Genomic DNA, 22,067 nt, shown 5'->3' on the forward strand with positions numbered 1-22,067 from the left:
GTTCGTGGGTTTGAGCCCTGCATCGGGCTCTGTGCCGGCAGCTCAGAGCCTGGAGCCTGCTTCGGATTCTGTGTCTCCCTCTCTCTGTGCCCCTCCCCCACTCCCGGTCTGTCTCTCTCTGTCCCTCAAAAATGAATAAATGTTAAAAAAAAAATTAAAGAAAAAAAAAAGAATGAACCTGAAAGAAATGGACCCTTGCAGGCACTGCCACTCAGCCTCAAATCACCTCATTTGCTGAACTTGAAGTGAACCCAGATTGCTAGTGCCCCCCACCAGGTGCCCAGCAGAAGTGAATTTAAATTCTAGATATCAAGCTATTTCTAGATAGCAAGCAGTTTTGCAAGTGCGAGGCCCCACACACCATCACAAATGACTTGTCACACAGGAGAATAGACAACATGCATGTGACCCAGCACAAACAGAAAAGAAACAGATCCACAGGGGATATTAGTGTTATTGGATCCAAACTTTAAATAGCTATGGCGTTGTGTTCAGGATGGTAAAAGGCAAGATGAAAAATTTTTGGTAGAAAAGTGAAGACTTAAAAAAAAAAACTAAATTGAAATTCTAGAACTGTAAGATACAGAAATTAAATTATAAAGTTAATGGATGGGTTTAATGGCATATTAGATATAACCAAAGAGAGATTTAGTGATCTGAAAGGTGGGTCAGGAAAAAAAAAATTCAGTGGGGCACCTGGGTAGCTCAGTCGGTTGAGCGTCCAACTTCAGCTCAGGTCGTGATCACATGGCTCATGAGTTCGAGCCCTGCGTCAGGCTCTGAGCTGAGCCTGTTTTGGATTCTATGTCTCCTTCTCTCTCTGCCCCTCCTCCGGCTCACACCCTGTCTCTCCAAAAAACTAAATAAACATTAAAAAAATTTTCAGAATGAAGCCTGGAGAGACAAAAGGGTAGAAAAATACAGAAGAGAGGATGTTTTCATTTTCTACGGCGGCATAATAAGTTAGCACAAACTTGGTGTTTTAAAGCAACACCCATTTATGATTTCATACTTCTCATAGGTCAGAAATCTGCATGGGCTTGCCCAGGTTCTTGCCCAACATCTCATGAGGCTGAAATCAAGATGTTGGCTGGACTGTGCTCTTATCTGGAGGCTCCAGGAAAGAATGTGCTTCCGAGCACATTCGCAGGACCCAGCTGCTTGCAGCTGTAGGTCTGAGGTCCCCATCCCTCGCTGTCTGTCAGCCAAAGGCCATTGTGCTTGTAGGGGCTCCTGCATTCCTTCTCACATGGCCCCCTCCACCTTAAAGACAGCAGTGGCACGTCTAATCCTTCTCAAGATAAAAATCTCTCAGACTTTCCCCTCTTCCCACCAGCCAGAGCAAACTCTGCTTCTAAAGAGCTGTCGTGGGACACCTGGATGGCTTGGTTAGCATCTGACTTCAGCGAAGGTCATGATCTTGTGGTTTGTGAGTTCGAGCCCCACATCAGGCTATGCACTGACAGCTTGGAGCTTGGAGCCTGCTTCGGATTCTGTGTCTCCCTCTCTCTCTGCCCCTCCTCCACTCATGCTCTATCTCGGTCTCTCTCAAAGATAAATAAACATTAAAAAAAGGGGGGAGGGGGTCTGTTGTGATTAGATTAGACCCCATCTCCCATTTGTTAATGAGTATGCTTAGCCCCGTTTATAGAACACAGGGTCAGCATACATAAAAACCAAATGCCTAGAAATTGGTACAGCAAAACACTTTGACAATGCTTCGGCATTCCTACTCTTAGCTATCTACTCATCAGAAATGCATGTATAAGGGACCCAGAGCCATGTGTGAGAATGTTTATGACCATGTTTCTTATAATTGCTAGCAAACTGAAAATAACTGAAGTATATATCAACGTTATGTCATGTAGTCATGCAAAGGAATATTATAGCAATGACACAGAATGAATTCTAGCTACACACAACAACAGGTGAGTCTCCCAGATGTAATGTTGAGTGAAAGAAGTCAGACACAAATGGTTTAAAAAAAACAGACAAAAATAAGCCATGGGGGTGGGAGGGGGAGGGAGCTTGAAGATGCATGTTTAGCTGGTAAAAGCAAGGAGGTGATGATCATAAAAATCAGAATTAGTTATCATCTTTGGGGACAGGAAGGATAGTGATTAGTAAGGGGAGGCTTTGGGGATGCTGACGAAACATGATTCTTTGTGACACATCATTGAACTGAGGAACAGGAAGAGAAGCAAAGGGATGAAAATGAGTCAAGCAACGTTGGAAATCCGTGGAGTTCCAAAAGAAAGCTGATTTTGAAGTCAGAAGACAAACTATCAGTCAAGGCTGAGGGCAGAACAAGATCATTTATCTTCCATGGACTCTTTCTGAAGCAATTCCTTGAGGATGTACTCCACCAAGAAAGAGAATACAGGAACATATATGACCAGAAGCATGGAAACCAGTGAAAAGAAGTCCCAAGGTGGTGGCTTTACAGCAGGCCGTGAAAGAAACTCCCAAGAAAACATATCTTCAAAAAAATGGAATAGACTTTAAACAATAGCTCATGTGAGCAAGAAGGTGGGAAGCACAGGGGATAGACTTTAGAAAGGGATATTTTTCTTCTCTTAAAAAGAAAAAATGCTGGGGTGCCTGGGTGGCTTAGTCGGGTAAGCATCCGACTAGGTCATGATCTCATAGTTCATGGGTTCGAACCCCACTTCGGGCTCTGTACTGATGGCTCAGAGCCTAGAACCTGCTTCGGATTCCGTGTCTTCCTCTCTCTCTGCCCCTCCCCCTCTCATGCTCCATCTCTCTCTCTCTCTCAAAAATAAATAAATATTTAAAAAAAAAGAAAAAATGCTTATTAGAAACTTATGGTGGAACAGCTAGAAGAAGTCATGGCCTAAAGTGTCAAACAGCTTTAAAAAGACATGATGTTTGAGCAACTGATGGGATGTAAGAAAAGAAAAGCCATCTGACTTTGATGCCAGAAACAATCTCATTCCCTTGTGAGTGACAAGAAGGGTCATGTGATCCTTGGAAAATGAACTGTCATCCTGGCTCTGCTGTTAGAGACATTTGCATGTGCATGCATACATACTCTGTGTGTCTTGGCTTTCAACTTGTAGACACATCCGAAAGAAGACACACGGAAGACGTAGTTGTAGAGACCGAACAGATATGTTCTCTAGCTTGACCATTCGAGACAGAAGTTTGGAGGAGGGGAAAGAGAGTAGAGCCCTGAGGGCAAAAGAGATGGAAGGTGATGGTCTTATCTTACATACTGGGAGTCCAGAGGCTCCCTTGAAGGTTGATGGAACAAGAAATTTAGGCACGTTGTTTCAAGTTACAAAGGTAACCAAGGGAAAAGTTCAAAATGACGTGAGAGCAAAAAGCTGGGAAGAGTTGGGGGTTTCGAGTAAGTGGTTAAATCTTCAGTTTGGCGGAGTAGACAGACAATTTCTGAAGTTGATACATGAGGAAACGGTAATAAAAGTATATTCATCTGGAGTTGAGAAGTGACCACAAGAATTAAAACCAGGAAAAATCGAAGGGGGTTGCTCCCGCAGTTCAAACTACTAGTGGGGAAGTAGGTGTCTGCTCAGAGGCTCAGAATTAGTCCATTTGGCTCATTTGGGACAAAACTTTTGAGATCAAGAAAGGTGTGTCTGTTTTCAAGTTCTTAACACTGAAAAATATATGTAGGTACAAATGCACGTGTATATATGTACATTAATTATCTGTTGCACAATAGATTTATCTTTAACATTTTATAATTCATATGAATGATGCATTTCCATATAGGCATGTGGATTTACATATGTGTATACGTGTACACATAATGTGAACTGAATTAAAGAGAAACAATTACAAAGCCACGTGAAGTTTCTAATCATTAACCAAATGCTACCACGGACAGCCTTCAATTTAAAACCCATTCAATTAAGTTAGGGCTGTTGGCAAAAAAAAAAAAAAATTAATAGAAGTGTATAAGTGGAAACAATGTTACAAACTGAATAGAATAAATAGAAACAGTGTTTTAAATGGTGCTTCACTTCTGAGGTGGTCTTTGGCAGCTTTTAACCTCTGATGTACTATTAGTACTAATTTGTACAAAATGTACCATCAGGCTACTCATTTCTCCCTATTTTCTGGAGGAAAAGGAACTATAAATTTCAACTGGGAACTTGAGATGCCAGAAACACAGCCTCTGCAGGATTTTATTCTTACTATAACAGTACAAGGAGTTATTTCTAGTAGAATTTTATATATAGTAATTGCTTACGTTAGCGGTTTTGTATCTTGAGGATTTACCATGAGCTGAGATCTTGGCTTCTGTTTTCTCTTTAGATTTTTTTTGTCTGGGAAAAACACAATCAAAACTTATATTTATTATATTCTTCTCATGATCTCAACCATTTCCTCCACCATGATACTCCAGAATATACTTCTATTTTATTCTGTGATAACCAGTGACCCCCCCCCCCCGCCCCAACTTATTGGCATATTTAAACTGAAGACTTCGTTTCTTGACTGGTCTTACATCCTGTGTATTGAATTACTTGGTTCCGAATATAATGATATCAACTAATATGATGAGAAGTCAGTGTGCAAAGAATCGTTGAATCCCATCCTAACTGTAGCTGCCCTGTCTGTACCTCTGCAGAGCAGTGAGTCCGTCCCACATTCTCAGACAACTTACCTTGGTCTTGACGTGTAGAAGTACCTTGAGTAGAAACAAGCAGAAAGAGATTTCCTTATTTGTTACTTATTTAAAAAGATAATGCCTTGAATGTACATTCTACATTGCAGTATTTTCCAGAATCATCCTAATGGGTTCCTTATTATATTTCCTAATTATAGTGCTGCTTTTGATACAGTTCTTGGGATAAATGTTGCAGTCAAGAAACTAAGCCGTCCTTTTCAGAATCAAACCCATGCAAAGAGAGCTTATCGTGAACTCGTCCTCTTAAAATGTGTCAATCATAAAAATGTAAGTTATGTCTATGTTTTCTCCATATAATGTTCTCCATAATGGGATAATCTTCTGGGTCTTTGGATATATGTTGGGTTTAGACTTAGGGTAAACTGCTAATAACAGTAACCATTTAAATGGTTATATTTTATTTATAAAATTCTTTTTTTAAATAACTTTTTTAAGTTTATTTGTTTTGAGAGAGACAGCATGAGTGGGGCAGGGCCAGAAGGAGAGGAAGAGAGAGAATCCCAAGCAGGCTCTGAATTGGCAACACAGAGCCCCATGTGGGGCTTGAACCCATGAGACCGTGAGATCATGACCTGAGCTGAAACCGAGAGTCAGACGCTTAACCGACTGAGCCACCCAGGCACCCCTGTTGATAAAATTCTTAATTAACCTTGGGGAAATTGAAGTCAGCCAGAAGCAGCATGGTCCAGTTTGGGTCACTGAAGAGGGTTAGCAATATCAATTAACCCTGTAACCATTTGAGTTTCAGTATTTCTATTTCTATAAAATGGCAATAGTATGAACCTAACAAACTGAGACACTACCTATTCTTTTTAGAAAAACGTTGTTCTAGAAGTAGCTTTTTACCTTGTACTGTGGACATTTCAGGTTTAAATATGTCAGTAGATGGTGTGATATTCAAGATAGCTGTACTTGGCATCTCCACAGAAATCAAAGCACTGTAAATTTTAAGGAGAAATTGTAAGTTTCCAGAAAATGAGGTACTCGGGCACATTGGATGTCCACCACTAGTCTCTAAGCATTATTGTAAGCATGATTTTGATAACCTTGCCTTGTTATAAAAAAAATCATCACATGTTATGTCTGGAAGGGTCTTTGGAGATCACCCCTTGTGACCCCTTTTTTTGTTGATGAGTATTTAAGACTACACTCAATTTCATGCTGCTCCCTTTGTTTTAGCATAAATGCTGGATCTTTCTGGTATAGGGACATCACACACAAACTAAGATAAGTTTATTCTTTTGAGTTTGTTTTTAATTTCTCCAGTGTATGCTTTATTTTACTTTTATATTTAAAATTTTTTTTCAGATTATACAAAAGTATGGTTATTATTTTTTTAATTCAAACAATATAAACAAAGAGGCAAAAATCCTTGAATCCCACAGTTCATTATCATTAACATTTTGGTGAGCATTCTTACATATGTATGTACATACACACATGAACTAGACCTTCTGTGTTATCGTAAATACTGCTTTTTCCCTCATGGAATGTTTCTGGAGCTCAGATATATTAATGAACATAGATGGAAACCATTTTTTAAATGGTACAGATGCACAGTATTTATTTAACTAGTCACCTGTTCCTGGATATTTAGATTGTTTCCAGTTTTTGCTATTATAATCAATACTGCCACAAACATCCTTAACATGTACGTCGCACGCTTGTCCAGGTCAACTTCTTGGCCAAAGCATACTCTGCGCACTTCTGGTTTTAATATATGCTGACACATTGACCTCAAGAAAGACCATCAATTTTACACTTCCATTAAGAGTATCTGAGAATGGGGTGCCTGGATGGCTCAGTCGGTTGTGTGTCCAACTTCAGCTCAGGTCATGATCTCATGGTTCCTGAGTTTGAGCCCCGCATCAGGCTTACTGCTGTCAGCCCAGAGCCTGCTTCAGAGCTTCTGTCTCCTTCTCTCCCTGCCCCTCCCCACCTCTCAAAAATGAATAAACATTTATACACACACACACACACACACATACACACACACATATACATATGTATACATATACGTGTGTGTATATATATACACATATGTATACATATACGTGTATGTATGTGTGTGTGTGTGTGTGTGTGTATATATATACATATATATATGTATATTTATAAAAGACTATCTGAGATTTTTGTTGTACTTTACTAATCTAAGAGATGACAAATGATATCTTATTCTTACTTGTGAAGTTGAGTTCTTTTCCATATGTCTATTAGCCATTTATTTTTAAAGAATTTGTTTTCTGTGGCCTTTGTCCATTTTTCTCTTGGGCTGTTGGTGTCTTTCTTATGCATTTAGGGAGGATCTTTGGATGCTAAAGCTACCAACTCTCACTTCTTTTCCATTTGACCCCAATTAAGTTGTTTTTGCCATGCTTTTTTTTTTTTTTAATTTCAGTTTGGGTTTAATGTAATAAAATTTTGTAGGTTTCCTGTCATGCTTAGAAAAAGGCTTTTCTACATTAGAATTACATAAATGTTTATCCATGTTTTAATGTTTTATGATTTCATCATTTACGTTTAAATCTTTGTTCCATTTGGAGTTGATGTGAAGATTGAAGTATGGATCCGATTTTATTTTTCCCTCGGTTAACCAGCCACCCCGGTTCTATATACTGAATCATTCCTCTTTCCCTTGGTCATTTGAAATGACTGAGGATGTGTGTTTGATGCTCAAGCAGTGGGACTCATCACTTAACTGTTGGGGTGCCAGGACCAAGGCCTGTGGTAGAGGCCTTTCTAGAACCCTCTTTAAGTAAATACATAACACTGTGAGGGGTTCATCTTCATCATACAAAAGATACAAGTTTCACCTTCATATTTCAAAGCTTTAGAAATTTGTAGATAGTATTTAAGTTTTCACAGTTAACATATTGCTTTGTTTAGTCTTTTTCTACCCACAATTTCTATTCTTTTATGTTCAGAGCCTGAAAGACATTATATGTTAAAATTCTGTCATAATAAGTTACTAGAAACACATAAAATGTGATTTGATTAAAAGTACATCTTATTTCCAAGGTGAGAACCCTAATCATTTTACTTTTCTCAAATGCCACGTAATAGGATATTTTGGTAAAGCTAATAACAATAATAAATACTAAGTTCTGCTGTGATTTGTTTTTCAGTTTTAGTACCTTTTAACGTTAAACTTAATTTTTATAGTTAAAGTTACGACATGCTGAGGTAAAATAAATTTTCTTTTCAGATAATTAGTTTGTTAAATGTGTTTACACCACAGAAGACTCTAGAAGAATTTCAAGATGTGTAAGTATCATTTTTACTCAGTGATGCACTGTGTATCAAAGACTGAAAACTTAGAAAAGTAACTGCTTGTTTTACTTAGGAAATGTAGGTAGTAGCTATACATTTATTTATTTGTTTGTTTGTTTATTTATTTAAGAGAGAGAGAAAGAGAGAGAGAGCACATGTGAGCAGCGGAGGGTCAGAGAGAGGGAGAGAGAGAATCCCAAGCAGGCTCTGCGCTGCCAGCATGGAGCCAAACGCTGGTCTCAATCCCTCAAACTGAGATCGTGACCTGAGCCGAAATCCAGAGTTGGACGTTTAATCGACTGAGCCAACCAGGCGCCCCAAGTAGCAGTATAGTTTTAATGATAGACACTTTTTTCTCTGGAGAAATGTTAAGAAAGATCGATAATAATATTCAGTATTTGTGCCTAGATATTATCATCTCTATAACAGGTAAAGGATGACCGAAAATAATTCTTCAGAGGAGACAGTGACCATTAATGCTGCCAATTCACTTTGCTGAAATACAAAATGTTTTTCTCCACTCCCCCAAAACCCAGGATTGTAGGGTTTGAGTGTTTATAATTATTATTTGAAATGATTATGTTGTTAAATATTGTATGTTTCCACAATCTGAAATAGAATTATCTTAGAATAAAATGTTAATTTATCATATTGAAATGCCCAATTCATCCTAAATTTACTGGTGTATTCATTGAAAAAATATTTGATTGCCATTTGTGTGCTAAGCACTCTCTTGGACCTGGCATACTTTAGTGACCCAAAGCAGGCAAAAATCCCTTTTATTATTTAAAATTGCAGGTGAGGGGCATCTGGGTGGCTCAGTTTCTTAAGCATCTGACTCTTTTCTTTTTTAATTCTTTTTTTAATGTTTATTTATTCTTGAGAGATAGAGACAGCGCAAGCAGGGTAGGGGCAGAGAGAGAGGGAGACACAGAATCCAAAGCAGCCTCCAGGTTCTGAGCTGTCAGCACAGAGCCCGACCCAGAGCTTGAACCCACAAACCACGAGGTCATGACCTGAGCCAAAGTCAGACACTTAACCGACTGAGCCACCCAGATGCCCCTTAAGCATCTGACTCTTGATTGATCTCCCCTCAGGTCTTGATCAGAGTTGTGAGTTCAAGCCCCATATTAGGTTCTGTGCTGGGCTTGGAGCCTACTTAAAAAAAAAAAATTGCGGGTGGTCATAGTCCTTCTGAGAGCTTTTGAGAAGGCCAGAGAAGGTAAGCAATCAGCACAAGCAGGGCAATGATGCCATCATAAGAATGTGGCAAGTGCTCTGGAAGAAGTGGGGCATAGTGTAGGGGTCAGTAGTGCTGGCAGTTAGGAGTCAGGCTGCAATCGTAAGCAGGGTGGTAGGAGAAAGACATCACTGGATTGGTGACATTTGAAGAAAGCCTTGAAGAAGGTGAGGGGTTAGTCCTACAGGTATTTGAGGGAAGATGGTATCAAGATAGAAGGAACAGCAGAAGGTGTGGAAGTGGGGCCATTCCTGGTGGGCTCTGAGTTGCAAGTGGCCGGTGTGGCTGGAGTTGGGCAGCAGAGGAGAGAAGTGGGGGACGCTCAGAGAAGTGATGGGGCCAGACACTGCCAGGCCTCTGGGCTATTGTAAGGACTTCCTTCTACTCTAAGACAAGGCAGTGAGGCTTGAGCAGAGGCATGAGCGTCTCTGACTTACATTTATATTTTCAAAAAATAACTTTGGTTTCTGGGTTGCGGTGTGGAGGACTGGGGTGTGGAGAACTGCAGTGTGGAGACGGTGGTGCAAGGACTGCAATGTGCAGGACTGTGGCATGGAGGACTGTGGTGTGAGTACTACAATGTGAGGACTGCAATGTGACGACTGCAATGTGAGGACTGCAGTGTGGAGGACTCCACCATGGAGGACCACAGCATGACAACTGCAGCATGAGGAAGGCGGTGTGGAGGACTGCAGTGTGGAGGACTCCACCATGGAGGATTGTAGCGTGAGGATTGTGGTGTGAGGACTGTAGTGTGAGGACTGCGGCGTGGAGAACTGTAGTGTGAGGACTGCGGCGTGGAGGACTGCGATATGAGGACTGCAGTGTGGAGAACTGTGGTGTGAGGACTGCGGTGTGAGAACTGCAGCATGGAGGACTGCGGTGTGAGGACTGCGGTGTGGAGGACTGCAGTGTGAGGACTGAGGCGTGGAGGACTGCAGCGTGGAGGACTGCGGCGTGGAGGACTGCAGTGTGAGAGCTGCAGTGTGGAGGACTGTAGCATAGAGGATTGTAGTGTGAGGACTGCAGTGTGGAGGACTGCAGTGTGGAGGACTATAGTGTGAGGACTGTAGTGTGAGGACTGCAGCATGGAGGACTGTGGTGTGGAGGACTGCAGTGTGAGGACTGCGGCGTGGAGGACTGTAGTGTGAGGACTGTGGTGTGAGGACTGCGGCATGGAGGACTGCGGTGTGAGGACTGCAGCGTGGAGGACTGCGGTGTGAGGACTGCGGCATGGAGGACTGCGGCGTGAGGACTGCGGCATGGAGGACTGCGGCGTGAGGACTGCGGCGTGGAGGACTGCGGTGTGAGGACTGCGGCGTGGAGGACTGCTGTGTGAGGACTGCAGCGTGGAGGACTGCTGTGTGAGGACTGCGGCATGGAGGACTGCAGTGTGAGGACTGCAGTGTGGAGGACTGCGGTGTGGAGGACTATGGTGTGAGGACTGTAGTGTGAGGACTGCGGCATGGAGGACTGTGGTGTGGAGGACTGCAGCGTGGAGGACTACAGTGCGGAGGACTGTAGTGTGAGGACTGCGGTGTGGAGGACTGTAGTGTGAGGACTGCGGTATGAAGGACTGCACTGTGGAGACTGCGGCGTGAGGACTGCGGTGTGGAGTACTGTAGTGTGAGTACTGCGGCGTGGAGGACTGCAGTGTGAGGGTTGCAGTGTGGAGGACTGTAGTGTGAGGACTGCAGTGTGGAGGACTACATTGTAGAGGACTGTAGTGTGAGGACTGCGGCGTGAGGACTGCAGTGTGGAGGACTGTAGTATGAGGACTGCGGTGTGGAGGACTGTAGTGTGAGGACTGCGGCGTGGAGGACTGCGGTGTGAGGGCTGCGGCATGGAGGACTGCAGTGTGGAGGACTGTGGCGTGGAGGACTGCGGTGTGAGGACCGCAGTGTGAGGACTGCAGTGTGAGGAATGCGGTGCGGAGGACTGCAGTGTGGAGGACTCCACCGTGGAGGATTGTGGTGTGAGGACGGTAGTGTGAGGATTGTAATGTGGAGGACTCCTCTGTGGAGGACTGCAGTGTGAGGGTAGGGGAGTCGAGAGTGGAGCCTGGCGCTGGCCCAAGCCCCTTCTAGGTTGAAGGTGCTCCCAGCTGAAATGAGGTGGGCTGCAGGCTGAGCAGACTGGAGGGCGAGGTAGAAGCCGGGATCAGTGTTGGACATGGGCCTCGAGACATCTCTTGGATGCCCAAGTCGGCCTGGGAACTGGGCGTTTGGGAGATGGGCCTGGGTGGAGGGTAGGAACTTGAGAGTTGATGGTCTGTGAATGGTATTTAAAGCATTGAGATCAGAGATCAGAGTAGATGACCAAGACTTGTGATAGAGAAGAGGAGGAGGCCGAGGACCAAGGGTTGGCAGCCCCAATGGTAAGAAGTTGGGGAAAGGAGCAGGGCACAATCAGCCAGGGACATTTTGACACGGCAGTAAGTCATCAGGAGCCTTGAGGAGGACAGTGTCAGCAGAGGGGTGGGGCTTATGCCCCACTTACTCAAAATGGGAGTAAAAGAAAATGGGAGAAGAATTGGAGATGCCAAGTATACAGACCTCTTTGGGGAGTTTTGCTTGCAGAGAGAATAAGAATCTGGAGCACAGCTGGTGGGAGAAGAAGGTCAGAAATTTTCTTTTTTTTTTTTTAATTTTTTAAAAAAATTTTTTAACCTTTATTTTTTGAGAGAAAGAGTGTGAGTGGGGTCGGGGCAGAGAGAGAGGGAGACACAGAATCTGAAGCAGACTCCAGGCTCCAACCTGTCAGCACAGAGCCTGACACGGGGCTCGAACTCATGAACCATGAGATCATGACCTGAGCCGAACTCAGAGCCTTAACCGACTGAGCTACCCAGGTGCCCCAAGGTCAGAAATTTTCTTAAGGTGAAGCAAGTAACAGCATGGTTTCTATCCTGGTAAGTATGATCCAGTAGCAAAAAAAAAATATAAAGATTTAGGAGAATTTGAATTTTGAGATTCTATTTACTATGATATAAAATTGTTTTGTCTTTAACTTGAAATACATCACAGTGGCAGTTTTTTCCTAAGCTTCTACTAAGTTCCATTATATGTTTACTTCTTGACAGGATACCTTATAAATGTTTGGAGGAAAGTTATCTTTCTTTTATTTTCTTTTCCTTTTCTTTTCTTTTTTTGCTTTAGCCAGTGCAATAACTAGGTAGTAAGTTATTACTGTTTCCTATAAATACAGTTTAGTAACCATGAAGGAATTTGGGGTAATTTTTATGTGTACATGGCTGATCTTTTTTTTCCTCAGGTATTTGGTCATGGAATTAATGGATGCTAACTTATGTCAGGTTATTCATATGGAGTTGGACCATGAAAGAATGTCCTACCTTCTCTACCAGATGCTCTGTGGTATTAAACATCTGCATTCAGCTGGTATAATTCATAGAGTAAGTAGTGATGCCGTGTCAGTTTTGTTTTTAAAATCACAATCATTTTGTTACCGTGATTCTCAAGGTACAAAAGAATTTAATATTTTCAAAAAAAAATTCTTTGATGTTTGTTTATTTTAGAGAGAGACAGAGACAGAGAGAGGGCAAGTAGGGGAGGGGCAGAGAGAGGGAGACACAGAATCCAAGGCAAGCTCCAGGCTCTAAGCTGTCAGCACAGAGCCTGATGCGGGAGTCAAACCCCCTAATCATGAGATCATAACCTGAGCCAAAGTTGGACACTTAACCGACCACCCAGGCACCCCAATTTTTTTTTTAAAGTTGTCAGCATTGAGAATCCAAAGAAACCGTGGGATCGTGTCGAGTTTCCAAATCCTGTTGAGAGTAGAAGATGATTTTGTGAAGTGCCTGGTTCTCCCCAGCCCGCTTGAGCCACCCTGGATGTAGGCTTGAGCTGCTCCATTTGATGCTGCAAAAGAAAAAAATAAAATTTTAACCTTTAATTTTGAAGTGACTTAAAAATTACAAGAACAGTACAGAGAACTACAAAATTATTCCAAACTATTTACCCAGACTCATCTATTAATATATTCACCATTATTTGAAATGGCATTTTTAAAGAGCCAGGAATTTAGGTTTGGGGTTGGGAATGGTTAGAGGCTAAGTAGTAAATTATACCATTGCTTGAGAAATCTTACCTAAATTATGGGCCAAATATCCATTTCTTATGTTGTAAAATTTTGCCACTCCAGCATCCCAGCCCCACTGTTGGGAACTCTGGGAATGGCCTTGGGTGGGCCTCTTGACTGGGCTCTCCTGGGATTTGAACGACAGCTGCCTGGACTATCAGGAAGTAACATTTAAAAACCAGTGAGATACAGTGTAATTCTGTAAGCTGGTTTTAGGAGTTCTTGTTTATTTTTTGACTTGTAGCACTGTGTAAGCAGACCATCATGATAGATTTTTTCTTTAACAACTAAAATGTTGTGTGAGGGCTATAGGCAGATAATATAATTTTGTTGGAAACATTCTTAGCATTCCCTACGTTATTACCATACTAATTTTGTTGACAGACTGTTGTTAGATATTCTCTTCCAACATCAAGAAGTTGTAATTTCTCTGAACGAAAATCTGTGCAGGGAGAAAGATAGTGAGACAGGAACAATGAAGCCTATTCACATAGAAAAGAATAGAGAGATTTTCAGTGGTGCAGAGTAGATCATTTAGGTGCCAGGAAATGTTGGCCACAGAGGCACAGCCCACCCATTCTGAGAGGACTAAGCTGCCCTCGCCCCTCATCCTCGTCCTGGGCCTCAGGTCTGTGACCCCAAAGCCAGCATGCGTGGGCAGCGTACCTGGTTCTCCCAGGGCCTGTCTGGCGCATCACATACTGAGACGTCCTCCTGACTGGGTGCTGTTTCTTAAAATGTGGCCTTTGCTGCCACCAAGTGTTCAGTTCGAATAATACAAATTTGGTTTAAAAATAGCATTACTTCTCTTTTTTAAGTTTTTATTTAAATTCCAGTTAGTTGACATATAGTGTAATATTAGTCTCAGGTGTACAGTATAGTGATTCAACAGTTCTATACATCACCCAGTGCTCATCACAACATGTGCCCTCCTTAATCCCCATCACCTATTTAACCCATTCCTTACTCACTTCCCCTCTGGCAACCATCAGTTTGTTCTCTAGAGTTAAGAGTCTGTTTCTTGGTTTGTCTGTCTGTCTGTCTCTCTCTCTCTCTCTCTCTCTCTCTCTCTTTCTCTCTTTTTTATCCCTTTGCTTGTTTTTTTTTTGTTTGTTTTGTTTCTTAAATTCCACATATGGGTGAAATATGGCGTTTGTCTCTGCCTTCTTTCACTTAGCATTATAAGTAATATTAATTTTTTTAATTAAAAATAAAGACTTCCCAACATACCACTCTATTTCTCTTCCTAAAATTTTCATAGGCCTTTATATAAACGAAGACACTCTTGAACACATTTTTTGTTAAATTCACGTTTTAGAATAAATTTCCAGCCTTATTATTACTAGGCCTCGTAATGTTCAGCCTTATCAGTTTTGTAAAGGGAAACGCTTTGCCTCACTTGTTTCTCCCTTCTTGGAGCAGGAGATTCATGGGGAAGCAATACCTTCACATTCCTGGGGACCTTTTCAGGGCTGAGGCACACATATGCCCATGTTACAGAATGTTCCATCCCTGAAGGTTGGTCCCACTCCTGCTGACCACAAAGTCAAAAAGAGTCCAAAGTCCAAAAAGGTGTCTGCATTGCCCAGCACAATGTTTTGAAACCTGAGGACACCTGAGCAAATGATTCCACGGACCACTTCTCCATCCTGTCCACCACTCCACAGGCCTTGCCATTCTTGTATCTGTTCACACATTTGTGTGCCTGCCAGGCTTTGTTTTACTCATGAAAAGTCATGCATGTTCGTTGTGGGAAAGAGAGAGAAAGCAAAGAGTGAGCGGCCCTGTTGGGACCCCTCCAGGACCCAAGATGTGAACTGCAAGAGTCCTTTAGTGGGTTAACGGTTGTCCGTGAGCCTCTCCAGTCCTTTCTCCTATACACAGATCCATACACAAGATACACCCTTTCGGTTTGGCTTAATAAAGTGCTTTCATACTACACGTAAAATTTAATTATTTGAAAAATAAAACACCCACGGTCCTACCACTTTTTAGAATCACTTCTGTGATACAAAATTTAAAAGAGGTAAAAGGCCCCCAGCTCTCCGTTGCTGCCTGGAGGTGGCCAGTGATAGCAGTTAGGTGTTTCCTTACTAACTTTACAGTGACACTCTCTCCTTATTTATGCTGACACCAACATATCCGCATGTACTTATGTCCTTTTGAATTTATATTTTTCAGAAAGGGGATCAACTTTTATGTAATTGTTCTGCAACTTGCTGAGCAAGTCGGTTGATTTGTTCCTTATTTTAATTAAGGATCAAATAGTTCTAATATTTATTTTAAAAGAGGGTCCCCACTCTCTCCTTCTCATTTCTCACTCCCCAGAAGCAAACCCTGTTCTTTTAGCTGTCACATTGGTGTTTCTGTCTGTATATTGAAATAATAGTGGATCTCTGTCCATTGGCCTTTTTTCAGTTGGGGACGTAAGGTACCAATTTAGCTCCATTTTACCCACCCAGACCCACTCCCTGCCACCTTTCCTGTCCCCTGCTTTCCCAGGTATTTACACTGTTGTGAATTGTAAACCTGGAAATCTCAAGTTTGGGCCAGTATCGGTAGTGTGTTTTACATCATCATGACCCCCTACATGCTCTCCGCTGCACAGCCTCCTATTTATACAATGATTGTATTTCTTTTCCTTTCAACATTTTGTCCCTGAAGTTAACAGTACTTGTTTTTTTATTTGTTTGCATTTCTGTTTTCATTGTTTTGTTTTTCTGTGCTCTACTTGCTAAGTTAACGCTAAGCCTTCTGCGGGGCATCTAGGTTTTCTCTCAGTTCACCCAGATGATGTGCTGTTGCGTCACCTGTGAGATCTCGCCCTTGGAGCCTCAGTGCTGCTCCCAGATGGATGGGCTGCCCCCATACCTGATGCGGAGGGATTGTCCTGGACCTGGCCCAGGATTTTCCTGGTGGTTCTCTTCGCCTTTTCCTGGTGGTTCTCTTTGCCTTTTCCTGTTGTTGGACCCCCTGCTTCTGGACCCCTGTCCGATCTTTCTCGGATTACTCCCTTGTTTCAGTGGAACATATCCTCTAGTAGCTTCCCCAGAAGTGGTGCATGGGAGGTAAATTTTCTGAGGCCTCATATGCATGAAACTCTTTACTCTGCCCTGCCACATGAGTCATACTATGGTTGGACATAGAATTCTCCGCTACACGTCAGTCGCCCTCCAGGTTGTAAATGCAGCACCCCGTTGTAGTGTGGTATGATTTGGCTTTTGAGCTTTCTAATACCATTCTTCTTCCTGATCCTTTGCAAGTGCCCTGTTGGGTTTTATCTCTGGTATCTTCTAAAAATATTCCTTTATTTCTTGCATTCTAAAATGTTATGATGATATGCCTTGATGTGGAAATTTTTAATTGTGGTGGGCACTTCGTGGCCCCTTCAGTCTGGAAGGCCATGCCATAGAGCTGTGAGAATTGGGGTGGGGCCAGGTTCTCACCAGGTGGGATGCAGGCCTCCACCACAGAGCCCTGTCTTCAGGCTTGCGCCCCTCACCTATGCCCTCCCTGGGCCACATACCAGCACATCTGTTGGTATTATGCCTGAGGCCCTAGTCTGGAAACTTGATTTCAGTTTTTCTCAATTATGGGCCAGTACGAGTGAAGAAGGAGCCCAGGCCTCTCTTCTGGGGTGAAGCTGGGGGGATCTGGAAGGTCTACCATTACCTTTACACAGATCTTTCCAAAACCTCCCTCAGTGTCCCATCCCTGCTGCACGCTGCCTTCTGGAGCACCTGTCGTTCACTTCCTGAGTGTCTCCTGGATTTGTGGTCCCCCTTGTCTTGCTTGGGCCACTCACTGAGGTTGGAATGTACTGTACTCAGTCAAGTCATTTCCTGCCCCTCTGCTGCTCTTTGTCCCCATAGAGCACGTGGGGTTTTTCACTGACAGCACTGGCGTGCCAGGATAGGCTTGGATCTGCAGGATACATTTTGGGAGAAGGCCTGTGAGGAAGAACTGGGGAGTGGGCTGGAGCAGCTGGAGCAGGTGGAGAGGCCAGAAGGAGGCAGCATGGGTCTGACCCTTTGGAGGGGTTGAGGGCAGAGCTGCAGGACAGCTCTCAGAAAGCTTTGCCCGCCCTGGAGTCCATGAGCCACCTGCCAGGGAAGTCTGGTGTCTCACAAGAAGGGGCTTCTGCCATGCACAGTCACTGGTCAAGAGCCACACAGGTCAAGAGAAGCTCCCCAATGCTCCCCATGGGCCTCTCTTCCAGAGGGGAACTGAGAGGAGGTAGGCCACTGGGACAAACTATAGCTCCTGTCATTGCAGCTGCTCTCTGGGCCCCAACAGATGCTCATTCTCTCCCTTCTCCATTCTCCCTACCTTCAGCCACCACCTTGGCAGGTCACTATGGCTTGCCTACATGTGACCCAAACCTTCCGATCTGAGGGGTCTGACTCTGGTGGCTCACGGTGGGCCACTGGGTCCATGGATCCACCCGGCAGTCACCTCCCCAGCCCTGCAAGGGTATGATTGGAAAGGATACACTTGGCAGTTGGAGTGACCTCTGCATTGGTTCCTTGGCCTGTGAGGTAAGAAGTAGCACGATGGGGAAGGCCAAGTGGAAACATGAGACTGTCCCCTCAAGTCAAAAATATTATTGATCTCGGGGGGTTGGGAGGGATAGAGGAGATTAGCGCCACCATTGCAACTTAAGGAATGCAGGGATAGCGGTTCTGTCATATCTCAGTTTGACTCAGTAGTCCAGCCCGGAAGAAGCTAGGTGGTCCTAGAGAGTGTAGACCTCTGCGACATAACCAGCTCATAGTCCTGGTTGCAGCTGCTGTGCACGACGTGGTAGAGTTGCTGGAACGATTAATAAGGCCCCAGGGATGGCGTGAAGCCATTGATTGCACAAATGCATTCATCTACACGGATTGGAAAAGAGGATCATAATATAGCTGGAAGAGGTCTGGACCAGTCTCCATGTTTTACCCGGCCTCCCAACCCCCTTCTAAGTGGGTCTTTGAGTTGCAAGGTCCATGCAGAGCTTTTGTCCAGTAGTCCTCCAGATAACTGCTTAGCCTCCCATGCCAAGGTTCGGTCACCCAGGCGAATGGCTATAGGTACCTGTGAGGAAGAATTGGGGAAATCAAAGCAGTGGATGTTTGTCCCCATGTGCAGAGTCCTCCTTACTAGGATACCTCTTCAGTCAGTGGGTTCTGATCTGAGAAGTGACCAGGTCTTGTGATGCTTTGTGGGGTGATGCCCTCGGCCTCCTCCTCTTCTGCTGCCCCCACCCTTCTTCGGTTACACATGCTTTGTGCACTCTTGTTGGCTGTCCCAAGGATGCCACACTCTGTTCACTATCCCCACACCCTGTGGGTCAAGCTCCAAGTTCAGGTGTCCTTCCTATTTTAATGTGTGTTTCTTATTTTCCTTGTTTGGGGTGGTTTTCAAGATTTAAAGGGACAGAACTGTCTTGACTCTGCTGCCTTGAAGCTCTAAGCCCAGTTGGTTTTGGAAAGCTGCACCTGGTTTTGTGTGAAGGCTGATGAGAGAGCGGCACGGAAGTGAGGAGCCTCCCATTAGCAGGCATCCAGAGGTTGGCCACCTCCCCCAAAGCCTGCCAAGACCACTGTCTACAACGGCCAGCCTGATTTGCATTTTATTATCACAGTTTTCCAGCAGATGGCAGTAAAGTATGTTCCAACCAAATCAGTAGAAGATAAGAATTTTCTGACAGGTGAAAGGGGCATGTTTTCTTTTCTTTCTTTTTTCCAAATTTAAATTCAGGTTAGCTAACATACAATGTAGTCTTGGCTTCAGGAATAGGACCCAGTGATTTCATCTCTTACATATGACACTCAGTACTCATCCCAACAAGTTCCCTCCTTAATGTCCATCACCCATTTAACCCATCCCCCTACCCACCTCCCCTCCAGCAACCCTCAGATTGTTCTCTGTATTTAAGAGTCTCTTATGGTCTGTCTCCCTCTTTATTTTTATCGTATTTTTCCTTCCTTTCCCCTATATTCATCCATTGAGTTTCGTAAATTCCACGTATGAGTGAAATCATACGGTATCTGTCTTTCTCTGACTGACTGATTTCACTTAGCATAATACCCTCTAGTTCCAGCTACGTAGTTGCAGATGGCAAGATTTCATTCTTTTTCATCACCAAGTAGTATTCCATTGTGTATATACACCATATCTTCTTTATCCATTCATCAGTCAATGGACATTTGGACTCTTTCCATAATTTGGCTATTGTAGATAGCACTGCTATAAACATTGGGGTGCATGTGCCCCTGAAAATCAGAATTTTTGTATCCTATGGATAAATACCTAGTAGTGCAATTGCTGGGTTGTAGGGTAGTTCTATTTTTAATTTTTGAAGAACCTCCACACTGTTTTCCAGAGTGGCTGCACCAGTTTGCATTCCCACCAACAGTGCAAAAGTGTTCCCCTTTCTCCACATCCTCACCAACATCTATTGTGTCCTGAGTTGTTAATTTTAGCCATTCTGACTGGTGTGAGGTGATATCTCATTGTGGTTTTGATTTGTATTTCCCTAATGAGTGCTGTTGAGCATCTTTTCATGCACCTGTTGGCCATCTGGATGTCTCCTTTGGAGAAGTGTCTATTCACATCTTCTGCCCATTTATTCACTGGACTGTTTTTGGGTGCTGAGTGTGGGCATGTTTTCTAACTCACTCTGCAGTTCGTTGAACTGGCCAGTGGTGCAGCTGTAGTAACCCTTCTCCCTGTGGCTGTGCTTTAGATCCAAGGCCAGAGTGTATTTCAGGGGCTGCTGGGTGGCAAAGTATAGACATTACAAATTTTTCAAAAATCAGCCTCCTAAAAAGAAAGCACCTATTGACATCCCCACCAACAGTGTAAGGAAGGTTCTGTGTTGGCTTCTCCTGCCAGCCCTGGATATTATCATGATTTTCCTCATTGCCACGGGAGAGACCAAAAATAGCTCCTTGTCATTTGGAAATTTTAAAAAATTATAATAATAATAATTTTTTTCACAAAGTTGAGCATTATTTCGTTTGTTAGCAATTTGTATTCTCAGTTGCCTCTTCTTGCCACAGTCTTTGGTTTTAAAAAAAAAAGAAACTAGGAACAGGTTGGTTTATTTTGCCTTAGCTGTATTACTGCCTCCTCACAGGGAAGAGTCACTGGTTTGCGTGAGGGGCTGATTCAGCACCTGCAGAATTGTGGGTGTGGGGTGGTGGTGCTCCCCCAAGTCTTTCCCACATCAAGACACACGGAGAAGGTGGTCACATGGTGCTCTGGGGCCGATGAGGGGCCAGAGCATCTGCATGGGACTTGGTCGGAATTTTCATTGCAATTTTCACACATTAGATATTTAAACCAAATCCAGGAAGTTTGGAAGGAGAACATTTAACAGTAATGGAACATAATTTCAGCTGATGTTATTTTTAAGTGGTTTCCTGCTTATCCTGCTAACGCATTATAGCCATCACACACACCTGTGTGTGCTCATCTGTGACACATCACTTGGAAAGCGTTAGGTAGGTACTGGGCCTGAAACCTCACACCTAAAGCCCTCCCAGGTCCTCCTGTGTGATGTGACTTGGGAAAAGAATAGATGGGGATAGTTTGGAAGGCAGTGTCTAGGGTGAGTTTTCAGGCTGCTGTCTCAGGCAGAAGTTGGATTCCTGTGGCCTGAGGAAGGTTCTGGGATCGGGGGTGGAAGGTGGGGTCACCATGAAAAAAGGCCTGGGGTTGTGGGGGAAGAAACTGCAGAAATTGTGTTCACGTGTTCAGGGTATGGGGTATAGGCGAGTGTGACCTGTGTGTTCACACAGCAAGCATTTTCTGAGCTTCTGCTACGTCAACCTGGGTCCTGCATCTCCTGTCACAGAACTGGTGCTGGCAGGGGAAGATGAAGGTGCCTCAAGGTGGGGTGGGCTTTCTTTTCGGAGAGAAGGAAGTGATTGTGGAATTCTTTTTCTGAAAGAAGAAAGAGCCATCCGAAGATTGCAGAGTCAGAGAATTCTAGCTCCGTGCTGTGCAGCATGGCAGTCACTAGCCGCATAAGGTTGTTGAGCGCTCAGAATGTGGCTGTTACTATAAATACACAGATGTCAAAGACAGTACCAAAACCAGAATGTAAAGTATGTCATTAGTAATTTGTATATGTTGCTTACATTTTAAAATGATAACACTATGGGGGCACCTTGGTGGCTCCGTTGGATGAGCATCTGACTCTTGATTTCGGCTCAGGTCATGATCTCACTTGTGCACTCCACATTGGGCTCCATGCTGAGTGTGGAGCCTGCTTGAGATTCTCTGTGCTTCTGTGCTTCTGTCCCTCAACCCTGCTCATGCTCTCTCTCTTTCTTTCTAAAATAAAACAAAAACAAAACAAAAATAAGATGATAATATTGTGGATATATTGGGTTAAATAAGGTAGAGTATTAAAATTCATTCCACCCATTTGTGTTCATTCTTCCTGGTGTGGCTACTAGCAAATGTAAGTTCAGTACGTGGCTTACATTATATTTCTGTGGGCAGCAGGATGAACAGGAGGAGGGATGGGTGGGCTCTGGGGAAGCACTGAGGAGGTTTTAAGCAAAAGGATGTCACGAAGCTTCCCACATGGGCCTGAGGGTGACCATCTGACTCCTTTAGGCTGATCTGTATTCGTTTCAACTTAAGAGAGAAACATTTTCCAAAATCCCAGTGTTCAGTTCTAACTCTGCCCACCCCCCCCCCCCTCCGTTTCCCTCAGGACTCAGGTACATTAGCAATCCTGAGCTTCACAAATCCCTACCCACACAGTGTTGTCCACTC

General features: G+C 43.6%; 1 protein-coding gene across 4 annotated transcripts in view; it reads left to right on the top strand.

Moving 5' to 3' along the window:
• MAPK9 (mitogen-activated protein kinase 9) overlaps window positions 1-22,067 on the top strand; it is a 59,654-nt gene that overhangs the window by 24,138 nt on the left and 13,449 nt on the right. For 3 of the 4 annotated variants that reach the window (XM_045484533.1, XM_045484544.1, XM_045484524.1), the window contains exons 3-5: window positions 4,816-4,945; window positions 7,887-7,945; window positions 12,465-12,603. In XM_045484533.1, coding sequence (XP_045340489.1) covers window positions 4,816-4,945; window positions 7,887-7,945; window positions 12,465-12,603 — 328 coding nt within the window. The remainder of the gene's footprint in view (window positions 1-4,815; window positions 4,946-7,886; window positions 7,946-12,464; window positions 12,604-22,067) is intronic. The other variant, XM_045484550.1, reaches the window with a different exon arrangement.

Source organism: Leopardus geoffroyi, chromosome A1 (assembly GCF_018350155.1).
Source record: "Leopardus geoffroyi isolate Oge1 chromosome A1, O.geoffroyi_Oge1_pat1.0, whole genome shotgun sequence".
NCBI lineage: Eukaryota > Metazoa > Chordata > Mammalia > Carnivora > Felidae > Leopardus > Leopardus geoffroyi.